We start from the raw sequence: 27,889 nt of genomic DNA, 5'->3' as shown, positions 1-27,889 counted from the left end.
TAAAAAAAAAAACAAATAAATCCAAGTTCCAGTAATATTTTAATATGGTTTTATTATGTGAATTATGGACTTCATATTGGGAAAAATCATCAAATGCATCTATATAAAAAGAATGTAAAAGTTCATAGAAAGTTCTAGAATTATAAAAGGTCATAGTATAAAAAGAGTCAAATATGGCTAACAACAAAACAAATCTTATGTTTTAAGACTGACGCCAACTACCAGCATTAGCAAAGGCCATTTTATCTCCTTTTGTCTTCACTGATCTGCTTCCCTACTCAGAAGTCTTGAAAGATTCATTCTTGTTTTTTCAAGTGCCACTGTTTTCGCTCGTCTTGAAGGCCTTGAACTGGACACTGGGACAGATTCTGGAATTTCATCACCACTGAAAGGTAAAACATTTTAAAGTAAGGCCAAAAAGTCTAAGCAGACACAAAAGGATTTATATTTACAAACTTGAAGCAATGTCTTAGAGAGCAAAAGTACTTTGTACTAATTATAAGCTATTTATTTTCTGAGAAGAATCAGCAGTATCAGTAACCATGTGTCAGCAGCTGGAAAATAAGCAAAACTCGCAAAAGATCCAATGGTATCAAAGTAGACACAGGAGCAGGCAAATGGGAATGATTGGCCCTGGTCACCCTAAAGTCCAGTGGCTACTTCCTTGCGAAACAGTGAGCACAGCTGAAAATTACAAAGATGATGTTGTTTTAATGCCTATATCCTACAAGATCACAATGCACTGCGTATATTTACCCATCAGTCATTCCTAGAAGCTTATTGACTACATCTTGAAAAACAAGAAACAAAAAGGGAGCAGGGGGGGAGAGAGAGAATTTAAATGAAAAATTTGATTCCTCCGCAGAACAGTTACTAAAAATGAGCAGAAAAAGTGACTGGAAGAAGAGCAATAATGCAAGACAACACCTGACTTTTGCCAGCTGGAATGCGTTACTGCTGCACACAACAGCTATGTTAAAAGAGAAAAAAAGAACTCCAGGCTCTTAGCAATGATAATAAAATGTGAAGCTGTCAAACCTGCTGCTGTTTCAAAAGTACCAGTTCAAAGGAAACTTTTTTATTTTCTTAAATGTTTATCTGTGTAAGAGGAATAGAGGGCATTAAGGACGCAGGTTTGGGGAAAGAAAAACATTTGAATTAGATGTTCTTGCTAAGACAGACACGGGAGGGTTGAGGGTGGAAAGAAAAGAATTTACCTTTCACTGCCGCATTTTGCAGTTGTACCAGTTTTCCTTCTGCTCATGGTCCTCACTTCTGATGCTGTTTTTCGTTGTCCTAAGCATAAGCAAAAGCCTCTTTTCATATTGTGATACTATTTCTTTTCCTCAGCTAGTTCTGTATGTTTCTTCAGTGTTTGATATTTCACTGACACATGTAACTATGCGCTCACCAGAAACAGAATGTGGTGACAAAATTAAGCTGTCAACAGAACCCCCTCAAAGCACCACATTTCTCCAACACACCTGTACATGACTGTGGCCAAATCACCCTGGAATCCTATAGTCAGACTTTTTTTAGAATCTGTGCTGTCAGGAGAGACTGACAGCACAAAAACTTCCACGAAGAAAGCTACTTTCATCTTTTAACTAATAAAACTTAAAAAAATACAATGCTGTATGAAGACTGAATGGGATTTTTGTATATACATTCACAAAAAGTTAGTAGGAAGTTTATCTTTTTAAAAAACAATGGAGTATTGTAACCAGAAAAAGCTCTGCAAACCTTTCCCAGTTTTGTTTCTTGTGGATTTCTGTTTCGCAGTTGCTTTACTTTGAACATCAGTAACTGGAGTATGAAGAGCATCTTTGTTATTTTCTGTTAAACAAAATAGCACATGCAGAAGTCAGACAATCAATTTTTAATATATCTTAAGTACCAGTACTTTAAATATTGGCTGGTATATAAAAAAGCCACCCAATTTTAACCCTATTTTTCCTTTAAACCTACAGAAATTCAATAAGGCAGCTAGAAAGAAGCTTCAAGTGTCACTCAGCTATAACCCTGTCCCAGCACAGGTCAATCACATGTAAACCATCCCTGACAACTGTTTAGCCCCTTCCATCATGTCAGAAGTCAAGCAAGCAGGGCAAAGACCAGCTTGGCTGAACAGGGAACTGCTCATGGAGTAAAAGGAAAAAGAAACTGTATGACCTCTGGAAGAAAGGTCAGACACTTTACAGTAAGATTACAGAGCTGTGGTTCATATGTGCAGGGATAAGATAGAAGAGACCAAAGCTCAACTAGAGCTGAAACCGGCCAGTATTTTGTCAGATACCAAGAAGGGCTTTTGTAAGTATATCAATAGCAAGTTGAGGCTTAAAGAAAACATGGGACTGATTCTTGTTGAAGATGGGCACCTGACTAATAGAGATGAAGAAAAAGCAGTGGCATTCAATGCTTTTTTGCCCCTATCTTTAATAATCTGAGACACCTGGAACTGACTGCCCATTTCCCTGAGTTGGAGGACCACAGGTGTGAGAACACTGACTTTCCATTTGAAAAGCCTGGAATTGTGAGGGATCAACTGTGTCAGCTGAATGCCCATAGCCTGAATGATCATGAGCCAGCAGTGTAGCCACTTGACCAAGGAGGCCAATAGTATCCTGGGTTGTATCAAAAAGTGGTGTGGCCTCATATTGACAAAAAGCTTTTCTTCTAACATCAGATTCTAAATCTCCTTTGCAGCAATCAAAGGACAAAAATAGTGTCTGTTGCCCTTTTTGCTCAGAGCTGTCATTTAACAAATTTGAAGTAGTAGATGCTACTTTATCTTTAACAATCCCAAATGTATTTGAGGAAGGGTGGCAGAGAAAACAACTCTTTCTCCTACAGCCTACTTTTAAGAAATGACCAAAAATCCTGTTTTGTAAGAAATTCTTACCAAAAAGTATTATCAGGTGGTAACAGAAAACAGTACAACTATTATCTCAAAAACATACTTGCAACTTCCCATCCAATAAGTATTTGAAGACATAAACATAGAAGATATAAAGAGTTATTTGGCATTTGCAGAAACAACAGATTACAGCCCTGAAACACTCCACTAGAAAACAAAAACAAATCAAATAAATGTTAAACAAAAATGTGGTCTGCCTAAAACAGTTGCATTTCAGCATCTTTGCTTTACTACTCCAAGCAATCCTAAACAAGTTAACTTCTTGTGCCATCAGCACAGTGCGCACTAAGGCACGTGCAGTTGCATAAGCTGTGCAGGCAGTGGAAACTCTTCCAGCTGTTTCCACTTCCAGCTCTTATGTAGCAATAAAAATAAAGAAATAAAAAAAAAAAGTGGCTCCAACCTATAAGCTTGTAGCAAAGACGGGCCAGTGTTAACAGTGAAGATATCAGCCATATACTGCTACAATACAGCATGTAAGTAGCACAGGCATGGTAACTCCAAAGCATAAAAATGCCACAAAGTACCTGCTTCTTCCAAGTTAACAAGTCACTTTCTAAAGATGAGTTAGTCATCACTGGCATTTAACAGGCACGCAAGCATGTCAAACAGCTAAAAAACTAAAGCCCATTTTAATAGTCTTTGTTAAAAAGGAAGAGCTGTATGGCCAAGCTTAAGACTCAAAATACAGCACTAGTTATACTAATATGGAGAATAAGAAAACAGAATCTGATCAAAAAGTGATAAAAATCAGAAAATAGTTCAGTACAAACAGCATTTTAAACTGTATACATATTTACTAGGTAGTACCTTTTCCCATTTTTCCACAAAGTAGGTTAATTCAATGGCAGGAAAACTAGCAGTTATTTTCATAGCATCTAAGCAAGCTACTCCATTGTACACCTACTACTGAACTACACCTCTCCTAAATTACCTTCTTCATTTTGAATAGCATTTTCAGATAACGTGGTCTCCGCTTCCTGTGTCCTTTCAGAGAGGTCTGTTTCCTCAGTCATTTCAGTGTGCTCTTTGCCCACATTAGGATTTTTGGTCAAGTTCATCTTGAATTTCTCAATAGCTTTTTGACACAGTTTATCTTTCACTTCCTGGAGAAGTGACATTTAATATTAAATGTTACTTCATTTCACAGCTATTTCTTTTACTCATTAAAGTTTCCCCCCATTTGTAAGTTTAACTAATAGGGTTAGTTCAATTTACTGCACAGAGGATACAAGGTGTGACATGATAAGTTCAAAGGAGAAACACTTTCTCCATCACCACCAGGCACTGAAATGCCAAAAAAACAGTATTAAAGCAACTGAACCTTTCCAGCCGAGTCCTGGAGCGCAGCTGCCCCTGGGTGATACACCCATAGTGCATCAGCATTCTTTCCAGCATTTCTAAATATAATTTTCTTCTGTCACAATCACAGATTTTGCTGTGTTTTACCCCATATTAAAAAGCATCAATATAAAACCTGTCACATTGCTCTTGTAATCCCTTCCCATCTTAAATCAAGCACCCTTTTCAGGTTGCCTGATGATCTTACAGTTACAGTATAACTTTAGGTGTAGCATTTCAACTGATAATAATTAAGTAAAGATAAGCCACCAAGTTGGGAAACTCCACGTTAATTTTTATTTTAATGTAAAAAAAATTAACTACACTAAGCAGAAGAACTTACTGTATTGAAATACATCAAGTTTCATGTTTCATGCTAATTTTACTATCTATGGTAGCTGAAATCTGTAAATTACACAGTGACATGAGCTCAGATTTCTGGAAACAACACATCAAAGAATAATTTTCAAAAGGTTAAAGAGAAATTCTAGTCAGATTGTCATAGTAAGTAAAAGGCTCTTCATTTTCAAGCATGACAGAATATTGGATGGTTAGTGATTAAAAAAGAATCATGTCATTTATGTACTACCTCTAGAATCTCATTGATCAAAACCAGAAGATTCTCTGTGGAAGAACCACTGAGTTCCAGCGAATTTAAAGCTTTTACATAAATACGAACATCTGGTGCCATTGGGTCCCTCAAGATTTCATTGCAAATTTTCACTGCTAAACTATCATGCACTGTTAAGCCCTGTAAAGGAAAGAAATTAAGTATCAAACATTTTGCTGGGGTTTACAAAAGACAGCAATGTGAACATTCAGATATAAGCAGCTGATATTACAGAATAGACCAACAGAATCTTACAGAATACACCAACTGATTTTTCTACTTTTCCCAATATAGACAGTTAGCTGTGGTGCAAGTTTCTACGAGCCTCTTTTAATTGTAAGAGGGAAAGGAAATCAAGGATGAGCATTGGTCTAAGGTCAAGCTAAAAGATTTTGTTACCTGAACTATCACTCATTTAATCCAGTTGTTAACGCTAGAATTCTCAGGCCCAGACAGCTAGCAGGAAGTGAAGGGGATCAGTTCTTAATCTCTAGCCACAAATACTGTTTTCCTCCAGTTTAACACACTGTACCTGATCATCCTGAGACGTTTTAGACTGATGTTGCAGTTCACTTGGTCTGGTCAGGTCCACTAACAGTTCAGAAACATTACTGACATCTATTTCAGCCAAAGGTGAAGTTGCAGGAGCATTTAACAGTGTTTGCAGAGTTGGAAGATAAGCTTCTTCAAAGCATTCCTGGTTAGACCTGTTTCAATATATAAGACAAAATTAAATCTTAATTCACCCTTAAGTTTTCTCTTCTACGCTGAAAGTTCACAGACCTATTACAATAGATCAGTCAAAGCAATGTGGGAGCAGCCAAGCTTGGTAGACAGCCAGCAGGATCGAGATCAGAACTGCTTCACAAAACCAATTTAGCACATGGTATTTCAAGTAAGTTTTAAGTAACACTTTCTGCCTCTCAACAGTTTGAAAGTTCATCCTTACTACTGAAAACCTGATATATACACACATATTGTCTCTTAAAGAACAGAAACACATTTTTCTAAATCTTTTATTTAGATTAATCTGTCCTCTGCTCATTCCTCCTTCCTGGTAGGATTTCTCTTTGGGGATACTTTTCATTGTGTAAGAAATCAAGGAAGCCTGGCAAAAAAATACAGTGGTTAACAAGATTTTTGGAAGAAGTATTTGTGCTTTCTTTTCTCAGAAGAGTTAAGAACTCCTGCCAGGCAAGCCTAAAAATCATGTTGCACTTGGTTCTGCAGCGAGTTGTATATAGTTTCCGCAAGCGAGATCAAAACAAAAGTTAAGACATCAAAAAGTACAAGGCAGAAGTTGGGGAAGTGAAGCCTTTTTTATTTCTGATACTTGTTAACCTCCTATTTGAATCCAAATAACTACAAGAGAAAAGAAAGTAAATAATTTCAAAAAAAAAACCAGATTGTTTGCTGCTGGATTCTTGAGCCAAAGGAGGTGACCAAAAGACCTTTTGAGCACTAAAGCTGGGGCAAGAAAGAATGTATGCAAGAATGCTCCCTTTCAGCAGCTTTAAGGTTGAAGTAGTTCAAGTATAACTGAACCATCCTTCAGATTACCTGCAAATTATGAATAAAATCTAGAACTTTGTCCGCTCAGGCCACGAGAGAGTTCCTAACTGTTTAGAAAACATTCCATGAATGAGAATTATTCATTGGTCACAGGATCCTGTCCCTGTTATCAGTGTGGCACCCAATTGACATGACAGAGTATTTATCGAAATCAGCTGCAACATTTTTTTCCTCCCAGAGTTCAAATACATAATTTCAAAGACTAAACCTCTTGATTACAGATGTGACTAGATGGGAGGTCAACAGAGCAGCACCCAGAAAACAAATGGAATTCAAGGAAGAGATCAGGACCAAAATAAGGTATGAAGCTCAGCCAAATCTCATTCATTACTTGAGCTCAATAGCAGTTTTGCAGACAGTTCTGAATTACACACAGTCGTTAATAATTCTCTTCTAAAAATACAGTATTGGTAAGCAAAGACACTTCATGATTCATCTTAATATGAAGCATTTGTGACCCAGAACAGAGATCAGGTTTTGCAGACAGAAAACTAATGGCATTTCCTAACTACACACAGATTCCAACCCAGTGAGCCAGACTAAGATTTAGGATATTTTTCTTCACTGATTTACCAAGTTTTGCTTAAAGTGAGGTTTTTTTTCTTAAAAATTCACAGGGTCAGAAGACATTTACAGGCAAAAGATCATCAGTGTTAAAACCTTAAATTCATTACTCAATATCAGTGAAGCTGAAAATACACGAAATTAGTTTTTCTCAGACAACAGCAAAAATATATTTGTTTGGGGATCTTTCCCCTCTCCTCTTTGAACTACTCCTCTTACTGTGGCAATTTATGGGCACAAAAAATTTAATTCAATTTGGTTTGGAAAAATATATAAGGTCATATATATAATTAAGCCTAAATTAAATCTTAACCATAAAAAAGCAGATAAAAGCTCATCTAGTTCAGACTGGCTAAAACTACTAGCAACAATTGAAAAGTAAGTTAAACATTTTATTTCTTTGAGCAAGTGGAAGGAGATGAGAATTACTATTTAAGCTTCTATCAGCTTACATAAGCTACTTTCTTTGTCCACTACCAAAGTAAATAGTAGATTTTGAATTTGCCATGAATTTAGATTGGAGTATTCTGTTGTTAAAGAAAAAGAGCAAAACCAAACCAAACCCCAAACCACCCGGCTTTGATATTGCTGAGCACTGATTCTTTTGTTTTGAAGAATTCCTCCTGCTAGCTACTTTTTTGTGGCACTTCAAAGTCTACCTGTAGTGCTCAACAGCATAAATAAAGCACATGTTTTCAATTAATCTTTTATTCAGTGTCTTGAACAATTTGAATTATGGGCTTAGGAAAGAATAAAAATAAAAATAAAAAAATGTGGAAGTTCACAGGGGTAAGAGGGAATTAATGAAGTCTCCTGAGGAGGCACAGGTTGAGATGATGTACTCAAAAGTAACATGCACAGGAGTCTGAACTAGACCTTTAGGTCTACTTTACATTTGCGCAATTTCTACTCGTGCAAGATGGAAAAAGGTTCCTTAAGCTCCTAGACCAATGTGTATTTTCACACAATGATTTAAAAAGGCCATACCTATTTGCATAAGCAAATAAAGGGAAGAAAACTCCTAGACAGTGTCTAAGCCGAGTATCCTCTTCGGTCACAGGATTATACCACAACAAAATAAGACGAGAAAGGAGCTTGGCACTGATCAGCCTCCCAGAGAACATCAGTTTGGCTATGCCTTCTGCAGCATCTGTCCTAAGTTCTGGAAACTGAAGAAAGAGCCGATCACACACACCACATAAACCACAGCCCATTACACTAATACTTTACTGTAACAGTCCACATCCTATTATGCCAATCAATTCTCTACATTCACATATTCTCATCTGCACAGAATTCAAAGCCAGCTCAAGAGTAACATTAGTCTGTATCAGTGACAAAGTTGTGGTCATTTTCTACAACTATTCTATTAATTTCAATTACACATCATGTAATATTCACATGCAATTTAGTAGGATGGTAAGCTTTCCAAAAAAGACATTTTAAAACAAAATTAAGGTAAATTTTATAATATTTCTTACCTCACTGTCTAAGAAACCAGAAAGAAGCTGCAGGAGGTTGTGAACCACAGTAGTCTCTTCATCTTCCTCTATTTTTTCACTTTCTTCCTCACAATTTTCATTTCTAGTGTGTCCATCTCCACTTTGAGAGTCATCGCCTCTTCTGGCTTTAAATGGCTCCATCCCAAACAGCATTAGTTGGTCAAAGATTGCCTTTAAAGCACTGAGCTTTACCTTTAGATCATCTACTTGTAAAACCTAGGTTTAATAAGGAAAGTACATCACCTAAGAGTGGACCAATGACGTTAACATTGAGCACAACAAGAGTTTTTGCTTTAAAAAGGTTGTTTGATTTGGGAACTTTTTTTATAGTACCTGGGACAAATTTCAAACTTTAAGAAGGTATGATACAAGCTTAAACCTGAATTTATAACACAGGCTGGGAAATAATTTATCATCAAGTCATCTATGCAATTTCCATTGCATAAAATCAATTGAAATTCACTCACAGAGTGAATGAATTATTGTTCAGCTTCTAAACAGACACTGGACAAACAGAATGTCTATTTGCCTAAAGAAGCTCCATAGAGATAGGCACCACAGAAAAAAAAATATGCAAGACAATCACTGCTCTGAAATACTGTACAACTTAAGAAAATAAACACAACGTAAAAGACGGCAGGGAGCAAAATAGTAATAAAAGTCAAAGTTGCATAGGTTACTACATGTATTATAGTTCAAATTAACGTTCAAATAAAACCATACATCATGGGTTAGCCTTGAGATCCTTGATCTGTTTAGCCCAACACCCTGATGTTGATGGCAGCCTGCAAAAAGTGTGGGGTTTAATACCTACAAATATTAATCTCTTAAGTCTTAAGTTGCTAAAACAACTGAAATCCTCCCCAAAGTGATTTTTGATGAGACATACTCAAAGGGAAATTAAGAACAATAGTGTATGCAAAATTTTTAGAAAACCAAAATTCTCCTACTATGGTTACTGACAGTTTTATGATCTTGTCTCAGCTGAACGTATCGTATCAATGTCTGCTGTCAGTTCTCTTGAGAATGCAATACACTCAAAGCATGATGGCCACCTACACTTCTGTTAAAGCCAGGGTCTGAAAAGTTAGCAGTAGTGTTGCCTCTAGTATAATCAGCTCAGCATCAGAACATATACCACAGAGGTGGTGAGATGGAGTTATTACGGTATTCAGAATGTTCCATATCCATAGACATTTGGCCATGCTCTCTTTTGCTGCTTTGTAATATTGCTTTTTCTTCTAATTAACAACTGTTTCTTGATATATATGAGATTAATAATCCAGAAATTAAAATCTGACACCCAATATTACAGGTAAGTATCAACAGAAATGTGAAAACAAACACAGTCACATTTCTAGTCTGGTTTCCCAATGCAGGAAGGCTTACAGAAAAGACAAGCTGTAGTATTCTTGTTGTAATAACAAATATATGAATGACTTCACCCAGATCCAGAAGAGAAAGTGATCCTTACAAAGGAATCCTACAAACTTTTAAGATAAGAAGTGACCTTTCAAAGGAACTGCATGCTACCAACCAAGAGACAATGCTAGGTTGAACAGTGTTAGACATCAGGAAAATCTAACATGAAACCACACTCTCCAGACACTGATCTTTAGGAAATCAATAATACTGATTCTCAAATAACATAACTATGCAGAAAGTTCATTATAGGTACAAGACTAGTTTTATTTACTAAGTTGCACAGACCATTGTTCCACTTCCCATCAAATGTTTTACCTGTAACAGCAAGGCAAACTGTTGTCGAGCAAACTCTTTATTCTGAAGGGCACAGCACCCCAAACACAGAACTGCCATATTTCTCACAGCTGGATGGACATTAGTTATGCCAGGAAGTATCTGGAAACAATAACAGACTTTATAGTTAAAATCCATAAATTAAAAAACTGACTACTAAGATGTGCTTACCCTGAAAATAAAATTCCATTTCATACAGGATGGGAAAGTGGTAACCACTCGTGTTTATCTAGCTATAACTAGAAGCAGATTAAGTTTGGTGTTTGAAATCAGCAATAAAATGATGGCAGTCCAGTAACTAAGGTACAACACAAAACCACTACTGTTGCCACCAATAATAATAATGATAACAAAAATAACTAGGGGAGAGAACACAATTGCTCACCACCCACAGACCGATACCCAGCCCAACCCGAGCAACGATCTGGGCCTTCCGGGTAACTCCCCCCAGTTTATATACTGGGCACAATGTGCTGTGGTATGGAACATCCTTTTGGCTAATTTGGGTCTGGTGTCTCTGCTTCCTCCCAGTTTCCTGTGCCCCTCCTCACAGGCAGAGCATGAGACTAAAAAGTCCTTGATCGTAGTAAACATTACCTAGTAACAACTAAGAACTTTGGTGTTACCAGTGCTGTTCTCAGACTAAAGTTAAAAACACAGCACTGTACCAGCTACTAAGAAGAAAAATGACTGCTGCTGCTGAACCCAGGACACATGTATACGGAATAGCTTTGAGAAGACAACAGTAAAAATACACGCGAAAGAAAAGCCATGCTAAATATAGGGTGAATGCTACAATGGCATCACTTTATATTTTTTCATTTACTAAAGATTTCAAGTTTAAACAGCAAGAAATAAGCTATCCCAAATCCCCAATGTAATATGTGAAAATCTAGCACAAACAATAAGAAAGTACAATCTTGGAGAGAAAAAAAGTGGAATAAACAGCAAATGTGAAAATTAAGAACAGACCTAATAAAAAAATAATAGGTTTCTGGAGTTTCTGTGTCATCAACACTAGTTAGGATTTCTAAGAATACTTCTATACATCTGAAATAGATCAAGTATGGTTACATTTCATTTAAGGTAATCCAGATTGGCATTTGCAATTTTATTTGCGGTTTGAATTCTAAGATTGCCCACACTGAGTCAGGTCAGCTGGCCCACTGTCTCAGCAAAAAAGATCAAACCCAAATTCCTATAAAGCATTACATAAACAGACTAAGTAGATATCCCAAGAATTCTTGTCAAGGTCCCAGTGATTTGCAGTTGAGGGATACCAGAGCTGGGAGATCATTCCTAGCTACCTAATCATTCTATAATATTTATTTCTCTTAAATTCTACAGATTACATACTATGTGAAGAATCAACTCATTTCATTTGTTTTGAGCTGGCTAGTTGCTAGCTTTATGGGGGGGAAATCAGCAAATCCTAATTCACTTTCTCCAATAACACGTCTTATTACTTCTACCATCTCTCAGACCCTGCCTGCGCTTTCTCCAGGTTACAAATAGGTAACTTATTTAGTCATTCTTCATACAGAAGTCAGTCCATATTTTTCCTTGCTGCCCTTCTCTTGACCACTTCCAATTCTAGATATATGGCATAGGAATTGCGGAGTACTCAGATGGGGGTGCACCATTCATACAATGGCATATTACTTTTCTCCATTTTGTTTGCATACTCAGTACAGTTAAAAGTCTCTGATACTCAGAAGTGTTCTTAAAATCCATTCTCTTCACCATGAAAATTAGGAAATATATCTTGTTGACTGCAAGAGGCTTATAATGCCACTGCCTGACTTTTCAATACAGAATTAATTTTGCTCTTCAAAGGTGCTAAGTAACAGAGGAGGCTGGGGGGAAATTCACCCAAACATCTTTCCTTGTACATGGAAGAGATGAAAAAAAGGTCTATATGAGTTCCAGTCTCCTAGATGAAAAGCTTTTGACTAGGTGAAAAACAAGAAAATAAAATCATAAAAGTTCTCTATTCGAGATCTCATAACTTCAGCTGATAAAAAAAAAAAAAATCCAAATAACTAAAATACCAGCAACTATGGTAAGGAGATGGCTTAGCACACACTTAGCACAGTGTAACTCAGCACTGTCAAACACTGTCATACATTAGTTAAATACTTACCATAATCTTGATTTATTTTAGTGTCCCTCTGCCAGAGCCAGATCTAGCATAGGAGCTCAAGAGAACACCTATGAGACACTAGGTTCTGGGCAGGCTTAAAAGCACCAGAGCACTATACATACAGCAAAGTGATTATGAAAGTCACAAGCCATCCTGCCAGCACCTAGGGTTCAGCTATGATCTACCCAGTTTTATTATAACATAAACAGTATTTATTCCTACATACCAGAGATTTGATGATTTCATTAATGGTTGGACCAATTCCTTTGGAAAAGGACATGATCTTAAGAAGCTCGTAACACATCGTCAAGCACTTCAACAGTGTTTCAGGATCATCCTTTTCATGAGCCAGGGGAAAGAAAAACACATTGTTAATAAAAATGGTGACTGTGATAAGGAGAATAGGGACACTAATCATAATTTTTCCCTACACAAACAAGCATTTCCTTGTCCACTACACATTTTTTGTACAAGAATATTAATACAAATCTTTCTATAAGCTATGATGAAAAGAGATTCAAGCTCATGTTTTCAGTTAGTTAAAAGCAATAAAAAACAGACCATTTAGGAATCCTTTAGTTGCTCAAGGACAAAAGAGCAATTCATTTTTTTTGCTAAAGCATACCATCAGCTTCTGATACATGCAGGAAGAAAATACTAATACCATATGTGCTCATTTTTAAATTAAAAAATTTAAATGATACAAGGCAAAACTACACTTGCTTTTAAAACAAGGAATAAACATCAAAACATAACCAGCACTTTGTAATACAGGAAGGGAAGAGACCTTCTCCATATGCATTTCTTTAATTTCGGGTTGCTCTACTTCTTTTATCAGATCCTTTTTAATGTGTTCCAACTCGATTATTGTCTCTTTTAACACTGATGCTTTATTGAAATCCTGCAGAGTAATGCATTCTTCCAAAGCTGCTTTTGCCTCAAAAAGTTTCACTTTTATTTCAGCCAACTGAAATACAAAGTAAAAAGAAAAGTAATGTAATACTATAATCTTTGTGGTATTAGCCAATAATACACTACTACATAAAAGTCTTACTAGATGGATTATGGTTTAAAAAATATATTTTCTCATTAGCTACAATCTGCTTACCTTGAGCTCCCGCTTTCTTATTTCAGCAGCATCAGGCAGCTCAGCTACAACAGTCGGCTCACAAACTTCTGATATAATTTCTGCTATCTATTGTTACAAACAGTATATTAGTGCCATTAATTTAATCTCAGATGTCAGATACTAAGCTTTTAACTTCTCCAAATTTAAAATACCATCCTTCTGAAAAAGTATTAAACATCTGTGCAGTTTCCCTTAACAGCCAATTCACTGCAAGTAAATACTCAATTTGACAATACATAGTCTAACCATGAAAGTGCAGGGTTTTCCACAATTTAGCTAAGGTAAGCAAGAAAACAGAAAACTGTATATCCATGAATAAGTTAAGCAGTTTCTATGCCAACAGTTCACAGGCACCCATCTCCTCTAGATCTGAACACATGCTTTAAAAAGAATTACTGGTAACAAGCATAATGTTTTTCACCTATTACTACGTCAATCAAAACACAACTAAGAACACTATCATTTAAAGGTCTATAAACCATCCCATGTAGTGTAAGAGGCTTCACAAGCAATTTAAATTCAAGCCAAATACATGCATAGAACTAGAAGCTGAACTAGGCTGAAAGCTTTGCAGTTGGTATGGGGTTTTCTTTAAAGTCAGACTCATTAAATAAATGAAAAATGAGATGAAACATGAGGAAAACTGACTGAAACAGAATAGTCTTAATTTATCTTGTATCAGAACACCTCAATGTAACTTCCTCTCAAGCTGTACCAAACTGATGGAACATATTGAACCAGGGTATTTCACTAGAATAATAGAAATGTGCACATTTACTATTACTATTGTACTATAATGCTCTGATTACTACAGTTCTGCCATTGCAGTCATGTGACAAACCCATACCCTTGATTCTCCCACTAAATTAAGGTTTTCCAAGTGATCTCTGTCCTTCAGTCCAGTTTTCATTTAAAATATTTGGGCAAAACTGAGGGTCTATTTTTCAGAAGTCAAGTTTAAATAATTAGGCTGTATAGAAAGATCTCACTTTTACTAAAATATTTTTCTTATACAGGTTTTAATATCTATCTCCGTTAAAAGGAGGGAAGAGAAATTTGAAATCTGGAAAAGTACATTACCCTCACTTCAAATGTTTAGTCAAAACTGCTTGGATCTAATATAATCCAGGATTCTGAAAAGGCTGTTAAATACTTTATTAATTTGAGGATTACATTTACAAAACCAGCCAAATATCTAATGATAAAGATCTTTAGACAAACACTAAATGTAACTATGAAAAAAAGGGGGGGAGGGAGGAGATATAGTAACACCATCACCTAAATGTTTTTCCAAACTAAAAGTATTTTAACTCCTGATATTTCTGTTACAAGACTTCATTCATAAAGGTTGTCTGATATACAAGGGAGGCAAAGCCTAGAAAATAGTAAGCCTTTAAAATTACTTACAATTTGAATCCTTCTGTCATCATCATTAACAAAACTGAGTAATTTTTCCGTAAGTGGAGATACAAGGGCTACTGAAATCACAGGTAGAATGAGGATCTTTTGTAAAGTAACCAACAGATGCTTTCTGCATGAAAGAGTAAACAAAAATTGTTTTATTCAAGAAAACTGAAAAGGTAAGAAGATTTTTACCCACTTTGAGTTGCTGTGATGAAATATCTTACAAAAGAAGCTTCTCTATAGCTATATCTACTGCTGAATATATTTTCTAACTTAGTAATGTTTGTTTTTTTCCTGATTTTACCTGATTTCTCTTGATTAGAAAATGCTGAATTTTTCAATCAGGTGTCACTACTGTCCAATGAAAGGTCATACCAGCAGAAAAGAGTCCGACTATCAATATTGTGGAATGTTTTTATAGAAATTATCTAGCTGGAAACTAAAAAAAAGAAGATTACAAGTTCAACTCTCCTGCCAGTCTGGCACACATACAATGTACTCCACTGAGAGTTCGAAATCATTGTTGTGTTTGTCCTATTATAACTGCCATTTTTTATAGAGTGCCTGTGATGGTATGAACTTCCAAAGTTATTCTCTCTTATTACTTCACATCAAAAGGCTGTTCAAATTATAGGAATGACTCAGCACAGTCCAATTCAGCTTCTCATCTAAAACATCTGTAACCTTTTGGGCCTTAGTAGACTGGGCTTAAAAACATAAGAAAAATGCAGGGTACTTACTGCAAGTCATCTGCTGAGAAGTAATCCATTGATCTCTATATTACAAATATTACAAATGAACAGTCCTGTAACTTCAAGATTACAAAAACAACAATTTGTTCTCCCCAAGCAATGTTGTATCTGCATTAAAAACTAGTAAGTAAGCAGACAACATTTGGCACACTTTTGGGAACAATTCCATTACAGAAACTGCCTTTTATTTTTAGCCAGCATAGGAACTAGATTTTGTCTGTCTGATCAGGTTATTTTTCCAACAAACTCTATACATCTCCACAGGCATGGGTGCCGTAATCCTAATAATACAGATCTTAAGTTTACCTTCCTCCCTCTTCTGTGGTATCCATGCAGCCTATGATAAGAATCAGTTGCTGGCCTATAAATTCTTTTGTCATCAGGTTTTCAAAACAAGCAAAGTCTTCTCTTTGTTCTTCAGTAAGAACTGGCATATTTTGAAGGTAACTGCATCCAAATAGAAGATATAATTACATTCTGAATCATTGTTGGAAAGTTAAAAGGAAAAATAAGCAAGCAAACAAACAAACAACAAAAACCAGACACCACTTTCTTGTCCTGTATAAACAAGTGGTTATCTTAGTTACAAACCTTAAAAATCAATGTTTGTGTTCTCTTTTTCATAGATTAATAGTTCCAGAAACTTATCACAAATAATGTTGTTTTAAAATACTGCACTTAATTTGAAAAAGACATTTGTTAGAAAATGCAAAATGCTAAGAAAATGACAAGTTATGCTTGCACATGATTTCAAGTTCTATATCCCTGCATAAAGGCAGTGTCTTAGGACTAACTGTATATATGTACTTTTTTAATATATACAGCTAGTATTTTTCTGCATATGTAGGTACTATGTGCTCTTCTACATGCTCAGGAAGATGATAGTGCCTATAAGAATAAATACAAGAAAATCATCCAAGTGTGCAGTGAATTTTAAATGTTTTGTATGATGAAGTATGCCAGTACAGAACAATCTGTTGTCAGATACTCAGACACATAGCATGAGAAGTATAATCACTTGGTTCCATTTTGTTGCTTTTCTAAAACCATTTCTCCTTTGTTAAACTTTTATCCAGCAATGAGAGCATTCATATTTTCCAGAAAACTTTGAGTTAAACATACTAGATACAAGCTGTACTGGTACTGTACAAGCTATGAAAAAGATGTTTCCTTCTCCCACAGCTTTGCAGATATTTTTCAGCAACAGCTCATTAAATTTTGAAGAGATTTTTAAAATTTCTTCAAAATGAGGACAAAACTTTGCATGTAGCTGCTATTTCAGGACAGCTGAAATTACAAAGTAGGCAGCTGTTTCTGCTTCTTTAACAGAGTGTTAACTGCACCAGATAACAGTGAAATATCTACATGAAGCTCTTAATCCTGCACCTTTTCTTTTGTATCGATGGCCTGCAGCTTCTTGCTCCTCCTAAGCAATAGTCTCACAGTACAAATAAAGACTTCAATGGTACAATTGCAAATCTTACCCAAAACAGCTGCTGGCACCATGAAGAGTTTAATAGTTGACACTACAAACAAGTAATAGCAAACCTAATTCATCTTAGCTCAGCCTATTGATGAAGGGGAAGATAACTGAAAGTATTTTGAATAAGACTGGATAGAAAAAAATAAAACCTTTTGTTTTGTTTTTGAGAACAAAAGTTTTAGGTAATTTTAAATTAATTATGAATGAATAAATTTGCACATGCCGGAATGAATCCAACATTTCAAAATCAGGGAAGCACAGATGCTTCAGCTATTAAACTTTTATGAAACATACTTCTATGTTGAAAAGTAGCAACGATTACTAGAAATACTACGGGTATATATATTACAGCCACTGAAGTAAGAAAAGAATATGCATATTTTAAATTTAAATATGTATCAAAACAATGCGTTTTTTAGCAGGTCTGATTTACAAATGTTTCAGGAAGCATCACTCTACATTTTGCAAGTACAATACCTCAGTTAAGATTTCTCAGCAGTCTCCATGCTCACAAATATAAATTCTGTTCAGATTAAAGGTTAAGACTAAAAAATCCCACAGAGACAAAAAAGAAAAATAAATTACTTTCACTTTTATGAAAAGTTTGACTTAACAAGACATCCCCCCCAGATTGTTCTGTAATTGGTCTGTAATTAGCTCATTTAACAGCCTTTAAACATAAGGATTTGGGAAGCACAAGCAGGAGACAGAAGTGAAGGAACTTCCGGTTTCAGAAGCACTTCTCTTCAGGACAGCAGCTAAGTTTTACTTTACCTTCACAAACTGCAACAATGAAAAAGTATCAGTTTCTGCAAGCTCTAAAAACCTCTTCCTGCAAGCTCTTTGCAAACACACATCAAATTATATAACAGACAAAGGATAGCTGCCTGTTAGAGAGCAAATATTGTGTTATCTTAAATGGCAAAGGATTAGATACTATTGATCTATCAGTCCATCATGAAAAAAGACATTCCAAAAACTGTTTTCATGTTATAAATTTGCACTTTACTGTTTTTCTTTAATAGAAGTAAATCCTTTCAAAAAATCTCTTTTTAAAGTCTAAAAAAAAAACAAAACAAAAAAAAACCATAAAACCCAACAAAAAAAACAACCCACCAAAAAAGAAATCACTGTTCAAGCCCAACTTTGGCTTTGGAAAATGTGAATAGTTGCATAAAATTCTCTACTTTAAAAAAATAATTATTTTAGTGGCAAGAGATTTATTTGTAAATGCAGTGTACCTTAATAAATAATCTGCATATATAGCTGGTTCTGGCAACATCTGTTCTAGTAAAACTTCACCTTCTTCACCTTTTGATTTTAAATATTCACAAAGACATCTCCAATATACTACATTCTCAGCTGTTAAGTCTTCCAGTGGAATCAGTTTTCTAAACGAATGTAAAAAAATAAAATGCAGAGAGATAAATAAAAGGATCAAAGACAACACATGCAGAGAAATAGATTATTTCCCAAAATTAAAATGAAATCCTATCAAAGGTATTCCCCATAGAAATACTTAGAGACTGACAAAAATAGCTTTCTCTGTCTTGAGCAAGGACATGGAGGTCCCCAAGCCTCTCACTACATTGCACTTCTCAATATTGTAAATCAAGGCTGTTCATGCCACTTTGTAGAAAGATTCTGCTCAGTTCTTCAGACCCTTACTGCAACCACTCGAGTACCTTAACTCTGCAACACTTATCACTGTACAAGTCTGGAAAACTGAACTCTTAATCTCCAGAAACGCAATAACTACATTAAATTATTTTTCAGCTTCTGCTTATGGATTTTTGTTCCATTATTAATACAAGATCTTCCCATATCTCAAGTAGCAATAATAATATTATAATATTATCATTCCAGTAGCAAACATAGCATGTCAAAAGCAAAAAGTAATAGAATTGCTTCTCAGTATTTCTGTGTGCTCATCCTCTGTTTACCAGCCACATGACCCCCACTCCTTTTTATAATCAGTCTTTTCCATGCCAAGCAAGCATACAATCTTTGTTTCAGGACCACAATGGTAAGTTGTTTATTAATTCCACCTCTAACCAAAAAAGACAGACTGTCAGTGGTACTTTCACTCCCTTGAATCCCATTTTACTTGCAAACTGTCAACCATTTTGGTTTTCTTTCAGGTCCATCAGAAGGAAAAAAAATAAAAATAAATAAATCAATAACACATAGATGAAAATTGACCATTTGATGTGTTCCCATTAATCTGACATGTCTTAAAAGTAAGTTTAACAAACATAAATACTTAGGCATTTGAAATCTGATTTCTCATACTGATAGCACATCAATCAAGCTCTAGTCAGAAACATCATACAAGAACAAGTCTAATATTCTCCATAAATCAAATAACCTCATTACAAGCTGAATTATTTCACTCATTTCTCAGTGTCATTAGTCTAACAGATCTACTACTAATCTCAGCCTAGTCTTTCAGAATGAAGCCCCCATTTTGTGCAGGATCAAAGTCAGACTGACAAGTCCATAAGTAGATAAATTTTTCCTCTCGACCTCTTAAGATTTCGGCACATTGCCAGAGGCTCTAAGACATTACTGATGCTTTTTGAAGCCAGTCAGGTCCACAGCAATAACTTTGGAGTATAATGTGTGTAGCATCAACTGATTTCAAAACATTTGGCATAAGCTCCCACTAGAATGCAAAACACTTCATATGATAACATTACACATTTTTCCCCCAAAATACAGAATGAGATTTTGTTATCATTCTTCCAATCAGTGACATTTGTCCTTTAAGTTTATCACCTGAGATTAGACACCTACCACTAATAATAATCATTCCACTCTGGTTGCTTCAATTAACTCCAGTAATTTCTTCTCACACCTTTTTGCCTTCTTGAGCAATTTCCTACAACCTCTAATTCCTTCTTTTCTTATCCTTTCTTTTCTTATCCCCTTCAGTTTTACAAACCTTCATATTCACATCATCTTTTTCATATCTTAGAGATTCACTTGGTCAAATTCTATAAAACATTAACAGTGGCCAAAAAGCCTCTAAGATACCAACTTTTCCCCTTGCTTATCTGGCACAGTCATTTTCAGCTGCTTAACACAGATTATAAAAAAAAAAAACAAACAAACAAACAAAACAAAAAAAAAAGAACACAAACATCGAGGGGACATCATGGCTTACACTAGTCTTTTATCAAGGTAATAGTTACCCTGCTCTCCATTTAGATATAATCTTTAATATACTTGTACAAAACATTCAGCTTCTAGAAATGAAAACTGATCTGCATACCTGCTGTCAAGGTTTTTACAGTTATGAACAAAGTTAGTAAGTGGAGATAATGAAAACAAAGCATTTAGTATGGGGGTGGCCACTTCTGGGCAGCTTTCCACATCCAATCGATGAAGGAATTCCAAAACATCCCCCTCACTCATTTGCAACCAGGCTTGAAGCAGCTTCTTCTTTACTACCTCCTTAACAGCATCTAATAATACAGGAATTTAAAATGTTAAAGGACAAAACAATACGAAATTTCCAACATACTTTCATAAACACTTTTTCTGTGGAAGGCTTAATAGAAAGAATTTATTATACTATTGAACTTAACATCAACTTAAGAAAGAAGAAAAAAACAAAACAACACCCCCAAAAACAATTAAACAAAAGCCACCTATAGGGCACTACTACATTTTTGAGGCAACATAGTTCCCTACCCCCAAAAGTTAAAAAAAAAAAAAAAAAAAAAGCCCAACCCAAACAAAAAAGACCCCTTGACAAAGAAAGAAGATGGCACCTCAACCCAAAATATCTACAGACCATGAACTCTTGCAGATGAAGGAAATATCTGGGGAAGCATGATTGTATACATTTCAGGCATTTAGAACTGGCCATTTTCAGAGGCAGGATACTACTGTACAGACCTTCAGCCTGAACTGTTACACAGAATTCTTGTGTTAATTTAGTTATTCCACTGGATTCTGAAATTTACATAAAGAGCCACTCTTCCTCATTGCCGCAATGAGCAAATAGTTTTTGGATCAGCAGAGTACTAGTTAATCAAGGAAAATATTTATGGGAACATCTAAACTACATACATCATAAATACATACACACAGATTTAACCACGGAAGTAGAAAGGCTGATAGTCTGGAGGAAGTAAAAACGTAGTAACTACAGAGTGATACATGTATGTTTTTAGGACTTTTTAGAAAACAATATCCAATGCAAGGGAAACTGAGTCTACACACCCACACTGACAACCTTCATCTTTCCTCTTACATGTAACTTATGGTGATAATACCAGCACTTAAATGTAGTCAGGAATTCAAAAAGATCTGTGGAAAGGCCTTAAAAGAGTTAAACTAAGGTCCTAAGAATGAGAAACTTCTCCAAGAAATGGAGAAGCATAAACTACTAGAATGTAGCAGAATGAAAGAAAGCAACAGTGGAAAACTGACAGCTGAATGCACCCTGAAAAGCAGAAGAAAGCAGAATCTGGATTATGTCTTCTAGGTCTTGTTTAATTATAAACCCTTGTTCTGAAGCCAATATGAAGAAACAAAAATTTCAACCTAGCAATCTTGAATGAGCAGATTCCTCCCTTGTTAGCTTGGGAGTTACTCAGATAAGCAATTCTGATAAACATGCTCAAGACTACAGAATTTGCAAAACAGATCAAAATGAGGGAATACTAGTGGACTTATATACAAATGCAGCCCATCTGGAACAAACTTTTTGCCCAACAAAGAGCATGTGATATCAAAATCAGTGAGACTATATACTCTGGCAGATACTTTCCCTTGTGATTCTACATGTCAAGAAAAAGAGCAAGTCCTCAGCAGCCAAAAAGAAAGGTAGACCAGTCAAAATATATGCATACGTGACACACCTTTAAGAGCCGCAGTTACCAGTGAAAACAGTACTTTTGTTCTCAAAGTGTATATCCACATAGGTCCTATTTCTCACAGTTCATAAGCATCCCATAAGCATCATTCTCAGAGTAAAATTCAACAGGCCTTAGAACAGACTTTCCAAACAATGTATGTGGATAACACAGTAGCACTTAGTAAAATAGGCAGCTTTTATTGGGAAATTCATGTATGTAATTGCTATAGTTGCAAATAAAAGCCATGCTCTATGAGAGAGACTAAAACTGTCTCACTTGGATGCATGTGACCTTTCGATCTTTCGGCAACAACACACACAATTATAGGTACATTCTGAATGGCTTTTTATATAAAGTGATACAGCACAGAAGACATCAAAAAGAATAAAGCTGCTGCATGATGAAATGAATGAAGGTCAGTCAAAAAGCCAGTAAGAAAACATTCAAGCTAGTCAAATGAAAAAATAACCAGCTTAGAAGATTACTCTCTGAAAGCACACAGGAAACATTTTCAAACAATTATCAAACTGATATTAATGCTCACATTTCAATACTTTAATGTATGTATTAGTTACAAAAATATCTGTAATTAAATGTTTCAAAATACACTGAAATAACATGTTTCTACTACTGTGTTTAATTACATTGTTGCTTTTTAATTTTAATAGCATTTGGTCCTACTTTAAAGCTCAGTGGCTTTTAAGTTTTTTGAAAGTGAAATCCTTTTGTGGTTTATACACTACAAGGGAACTAGAAAACCAAAGTAGCAAGCAGAATATCTTGTGCTTAAACATTTCCTTGTACCTCATGACTCCCTCTGAGCTCTTCATTAGTGCTACCACAGCTTCCACACAAATTATCCCCAAAACATCAGAAAGTATCCTCTCAAATATCTGTATTAAAATGTTGAAAAACACAATCTCTTACCAGATCTGTCATTAAGTCCTTGTTGCAACAATTTTACTCTCTGTGCTATTGACAAAGCTCTCATATGAACTTTTTCTGCCAAAACCTTAATAGTAATTAAAAAAAAATAATTAAAATGCATTTTACAAATTATAACAACTGAATTCGTTAACTAGATTTTATCCATGCACGGAAAGTCAATAAAAGCCTGTAACACTGATAGCATCAGCACTACAATACATTAATGGGTGGATTCTTGTGCATGGAAGAAAACAATAAAATCAAGAATAAATTTAACAATCAGCTCAGAAGCTGGACAGCACTAACTGAATGTGAAAACTATTATCTCCCTTTAAACCTCCAAGAGCAATGAAATGCCTGAAGTATGTATTTAAAACCCAGTAACACAGAGATTCAGTTGAAAAATAGAACTTAAAATAAAGAGCAGAAAATGGTTCTGTGTGAAAAGGTAGAATAATTTGTTAGAAGAGCTTGCCTAAGATGTCTGCACTAGAAATATATGTGGCAGCATACCTTCTTGACCTTACCTCTAGATGTAAAGATTGATGCTTCTCAAAATTGGAATACCAAAAATATGCAATTTTTTACACTAGTTTTGCTGTGATCCCAACTTTACTTAATTACTGATTATGAAATAACAGAAGATAATTTGTTTCACAAACATCACAAAATGTATAGCTAGAAAACAGCAAAGGTATAAATTATATATAAGATGATCTGTTGTCTGATCCTGAAGAGTCAAGTAATTTCGTAACAGTAATTTCTATCAAGCAAGTTCTGTAGTTGGGTTCAGAGGTTTTAACTTGAGAACTTGTGGGGACAAAAAAGAAAAAAAAACCCACAAGAAATCACTCCCCTCAAAATTCTGGTAAGCAAAAATAATTTAGCAGCTCTTAGTGTTTAACCAGTGAAAGATAATAAAAAATTTAAAGACCTTTTCCTAGGTCAGTCTTTGAAATGAATGTCAAGTGATTCAATTTACCTCATATGCCAGCTTCCTGACAGGTTCCTTTACATCCATTGTGCGGCTTACAATTTTTGGCAAAGTCCTTGCTGAAGGAGCAATACAGGAGAGCACTGCACGCCTCACTTCTGAATTTGAATCATTTTCAAGCAATGTGCTATAAACTGAAAGTAAAAGAGTCATAATAACATTCTTATTAGTTTGAAACATTACAGAAAAACCCTAAAAAACCCACAGCCATTATTAAACCCCTCCCCTGCACAGCTCATACAAATTCAGGGAACATTTTAGGGTCACAGTCCTAAGATTTATGGCAATTACATGCCTGTGCAATGATATCAAAAGAAACTCAACTACAAAAATAATATTTGCAATCATAAGTAGGATCTACAGTTAATAACTCCAAAATCTGCTGCTCTAGATCCTGCTTATGAATTACAATTTTGTCATTAAGTGGGGAAAAAAAAAACACCACAAACCTTCCAAATATTGACTGCTTTTAACACCTTTATTCACTGACTATACATCCTTGTTACCTTTGAGACCGATTCTCAAATTTTCCTATAAATGGAAACCTGCAATCTCCATTAAGCCTACCAAAATTCAAACAGCAAATCTCACGTAATGCTCTTTGCTATATTCTTTACCCTTCTTCAAAATTAAAAGCAAAACCAAAAAATTAATCAGAGAATACTTGAATTCACCTTGCTTTGTGAGATTATGATTAACTATGAAATTTACATGCTCCTATACAAGTAACTTACAAGCAAACTCTTAGAAAATATAATTTCAAAGAAGGTACCTTAACAACAATAAACAATTAACTCTGCAAAAGACAGTATGTAAAGTTCAATCAGGCACAATTTACATTAACAACTGTGCTGGTACAAACCTACATCTAATTGAGACAATGGAAGTAGAGGCTAAGTTAAGAATCACACCATATACAAAGAAACCTAAAAAGGCATAAAACCAGCACCAGGAACCCTTGGTTCCAGAGTTGCTGATCTCTTAAAGTGATCCATGAATGAGACTGTGTGGGAGGGGGGGACATGCAAAAATCATAGTTCAGCAATGTCAGTAACCAGCTTGCCTCTCCTGGGGCAGAAAGGCATAATGCAAGACAAAACTGTTTTTTCCATTGTCATCTCTACCCCTCTAAGTGTTTCTGTGCAAATTCAAGCAATTAACACTACAAGAGAGTGCTTAGAGGGTAAGAACTAGGCAAGCATGTCATATCTTCACCCCAATTCAGAACACGTCATTACTCTCATCCTTCAGCTATATTCAGTTCACAGAATAGACTGAACACAATATCATTTGTCTGTCATTTAATCCCCAATGGATCTGCCCTTCAAGCAGTTCTGTCTTTCCCCTTGAACAAACATAACTCTTGTATCTACAATCTCCTCTAGCAGAGAACTCCACAGTTTATGAATTATTAGAAGAACAACCTCTAAGATTTGTTTACTCAATGCTTAAAGAAATATTTTAAAATGTTTCAAACTAATGAAAAAATCCACAAGACTGTTTAAAAAGAGGAAAATAAACAATACTACTTACTATTAACAACAGGACAGTTTTCATCCTTAGGATCTTGAAGTCTTGACAGAGCCAAAACAGCTTGAATTCTCACATTTGAAAATTTATCTTTAAGTCTAACCAGCATAGCTTCATTAATTTTATCAAATAACTCATCATCAATTTGGGCATTCTCTGGCATGTTTCCCAAAATCTTATTAACAAGCTGACATGTTCGAAACCGAACTGCATGACTGTTTGCATCGTGAGACTTAGGGAAAGGGAAAAAAAAAAAGAAGAAGAGTACTCTTGTAATCACAATTTTCTCATTTTTAACTTAAGGCTACTGACATGCACATGTAAGTAGCTGACATTGTATACAGCACATAAAACATGCAACTCTATTTCTAAAGCTTTTCCCATTTAAGTTAATTTTTAATAAGATTAAAAAGTCAGAACTGGAAAACAACTATGGCCCATCACCTAGATCAGGGACACTTTACATAATTAGCAACATCTTCACAAAGAAACATGTATGTCACCCAGTACAGACTACATTAGCTAACTTACCAGTCTCCATAAAATCTTAGGACAAAAAAAAAACAATAGCAACAATGGCTAGTGATTTTGGCCTGATAAATAATTTAAGAATATTTAATTATACTTGTGTTTTCATGTTATTTGAACTGTTGATCTTTCTATATAAACTTGCAGTAAGCAGAAACAAATAATACATATGCCAACCATACTTGTATGAAAAGTCATACAATACTTTTACTTAAAGAAACAGTATTAATTCATTTCCAAAACAGTTCCACAATTCACACTTGTAAGTGCACCTATAGTAGAGCCTATTATGACACAACCGACAAATAAAAGAACAGTTCAGATTTTCTCACAGGCCTAACTTTTCAAATCCAGTTGTTGCAGGATGTGTGTGTGCTTGGAGGTGTGTTATTACTTGTAAAGCACTAGCTTTGCCTTGCTTTCACTTTTAAGTTGCAGTGTGCAGATACAGCACCAACAAGTTTTCCTTGCCGAATGAGCTTTCTATTTGTGTTAAATATTTAATAATGGGTTACTGTACCTCAAGCAGAAAGTTAAACGCATAATTCAGAAGCAAATTATCCTCTTCTCCGGCCTCACTACCATCCTCTATCTCCATTTGACAAAATGAAGTAACAAATCTAGCCACAAAATCGATCACTTGTTCCACTGCAGGTTCCCGTCTGTAGATTATCATAGCATACTTCAGCAAGTGAATGAATTTTTCATGAAAGTCTTCCTTATCACCCAACTGAAAAAAAAATAGAAAATAAAAAACTAAGCCACAGCAAAAGATAACTACTCAGTTCATCTTTCAAAAACAGTACCTCAGAAAAAATGACAGCTTCCATTTAAATGCTTAAAGCCATTAGAGCACACCCACTGTTGTGTACTCTTCACTGAATACTTAGCTACAGCGAGCCTATGTCCTGTCCGCTGGGCTTCACTCTAGAGTGTACATTTACCTGCTGACAGGTTTCAGAACGGCAATCAACACCCTCATCCATTATTAACCTGTGCCACCCCTACTTCTCAGGTATTCAACCACCTTCCAGCAACATCAATACCTGCCGTGAGCTGTTCTTACACATGCTCGCAGGAGGTAACTGTGTACAACAGTTTAGAGCGTGGCTCGTTAAGGTTCTGCTGTTCGGGAGTTGTTTTTGTTTTTTCCTTTTAAGTCAGAGGAGTCTAACACTTGTTTTAGGGGTACCAGGGCCGAAGAGGCCCCCTGCCCTCTGAGGCAAAGGCAGGGTCGCTGCCGAGCGCCCTCGCTCTGCCCTCAGAGCAACGGGACCCGGCCCCGAGATCAGGCGTACCTGGTCATAGGTACTCTTCAAAGCCAGCACAAGCTTCGCGCGGTTCTGGTGAGGCTTCTGGGCTAGCTGAAAGGCTTCTTTGATCTGCAGCTTCTTTTTTGCTCTCATGGCTGTAGAGAAGGGGGACGGTCACGGAACGACTCCACTAATCCGGGATCCCTCAGCGCGGAGCTGCCCGGGGAGGCGGAAAGCTGTTGCTCTCGCACGGCAGAGGCCGTTCCTAACGGCTAACCAAGGCTCCCGCCCAACTGGCAGGCCAGGCGAGGCCGCCCCTCTCTTCACTCTCCAGCCGCAGGGCCGCCACCGGAGCCCGTCCCGCGCGCACCAGCAACGGCCGAGGCGCCCGCACCACCACCTTCAAACTGGGCGCGAGTACCGCTCCAGCTCTCGCGAGAGGATCCTACGGGCGGGGACGAGGGGAGAAGCGCGTGCTCGTGCCTGAGCGCTGGAGGCGGGGCAGGGCCTGGGTGACGACCAGCGGCCGTTAGTCGGGGAGCGCGCGGGAAATGTTGCGCCGCCATGTTCCCGTGGGGAGGGCGGGGAGTGAGGGGGGAGAGGGTGGGGCGGTG

At 36.2% G+C, this 27,889-nt stretch overlaps 1 protein-coding gene across 1 annotated transcript; it reads right to left on the bottom strand.

Moving 5' to 3' along the window:
- Positions 1–32: 32 nt before the first annotated feature.
- Positions 33–27,665, bottom strand: NCAPG (non-SMC condensin I complex subunit G). The gene is made up of 21 exons (XM_005148468.3): positions 27,321–27,665; positions 26,543–26,752; positions 25,498–25,726; positions 23,953–24,098; positions 22,971–23,055; positions 20,450–20,642; positions 18,417–18,566; positions 15,999–16,139; positions 14,944–15,067; positions 13,516–13,602; positions 13,195–13,374; positions 12,634–12,744; positions 10,247–10,366; positions 8,486–8,722; positions 7,992–8,173; positions 5,401–5,575; positions 4,848–5,009; positions 3,852–4,023; positions 1,744–1,836; positions 1,218–1,296; positions 33–385 (listed from the first exon to the last, which is right to left on the bottom strand). Exons 1-21 carry the CDS (start codon positions 27,426–27,428, stop codon positions 259–261), a joined length of 3,111 nt encoding a protein of 1,036 aa, XP_005148525.2. The 5' UTR covers positions 27,429–27,665; the 3' UTR covers positions 33–258.
- Between the last annotated feature and the right edge of the window lie 224 nt (positions 27,666–27,889).

Source organism: Melopsittacus undulatus, chromosome 7 (assembly GCF_012275295.1).
Source record: "Melopsittacus undulatus isolate bMelUnd1 chromosome 7, bMelUnd1.mat.Z, whole genome shotgun sequence".
Classification (NCBI taxonomy): domain Eukaryota; kingdom Metazoa; phylum Chordata; class Aves; order Psittaciformes; family Psittaculidae; genus Melopsittacus; species Melopsittacus undulatus.
This window is presented reverse-complemented; position numbering and strand designations above follow the sequence as displayed.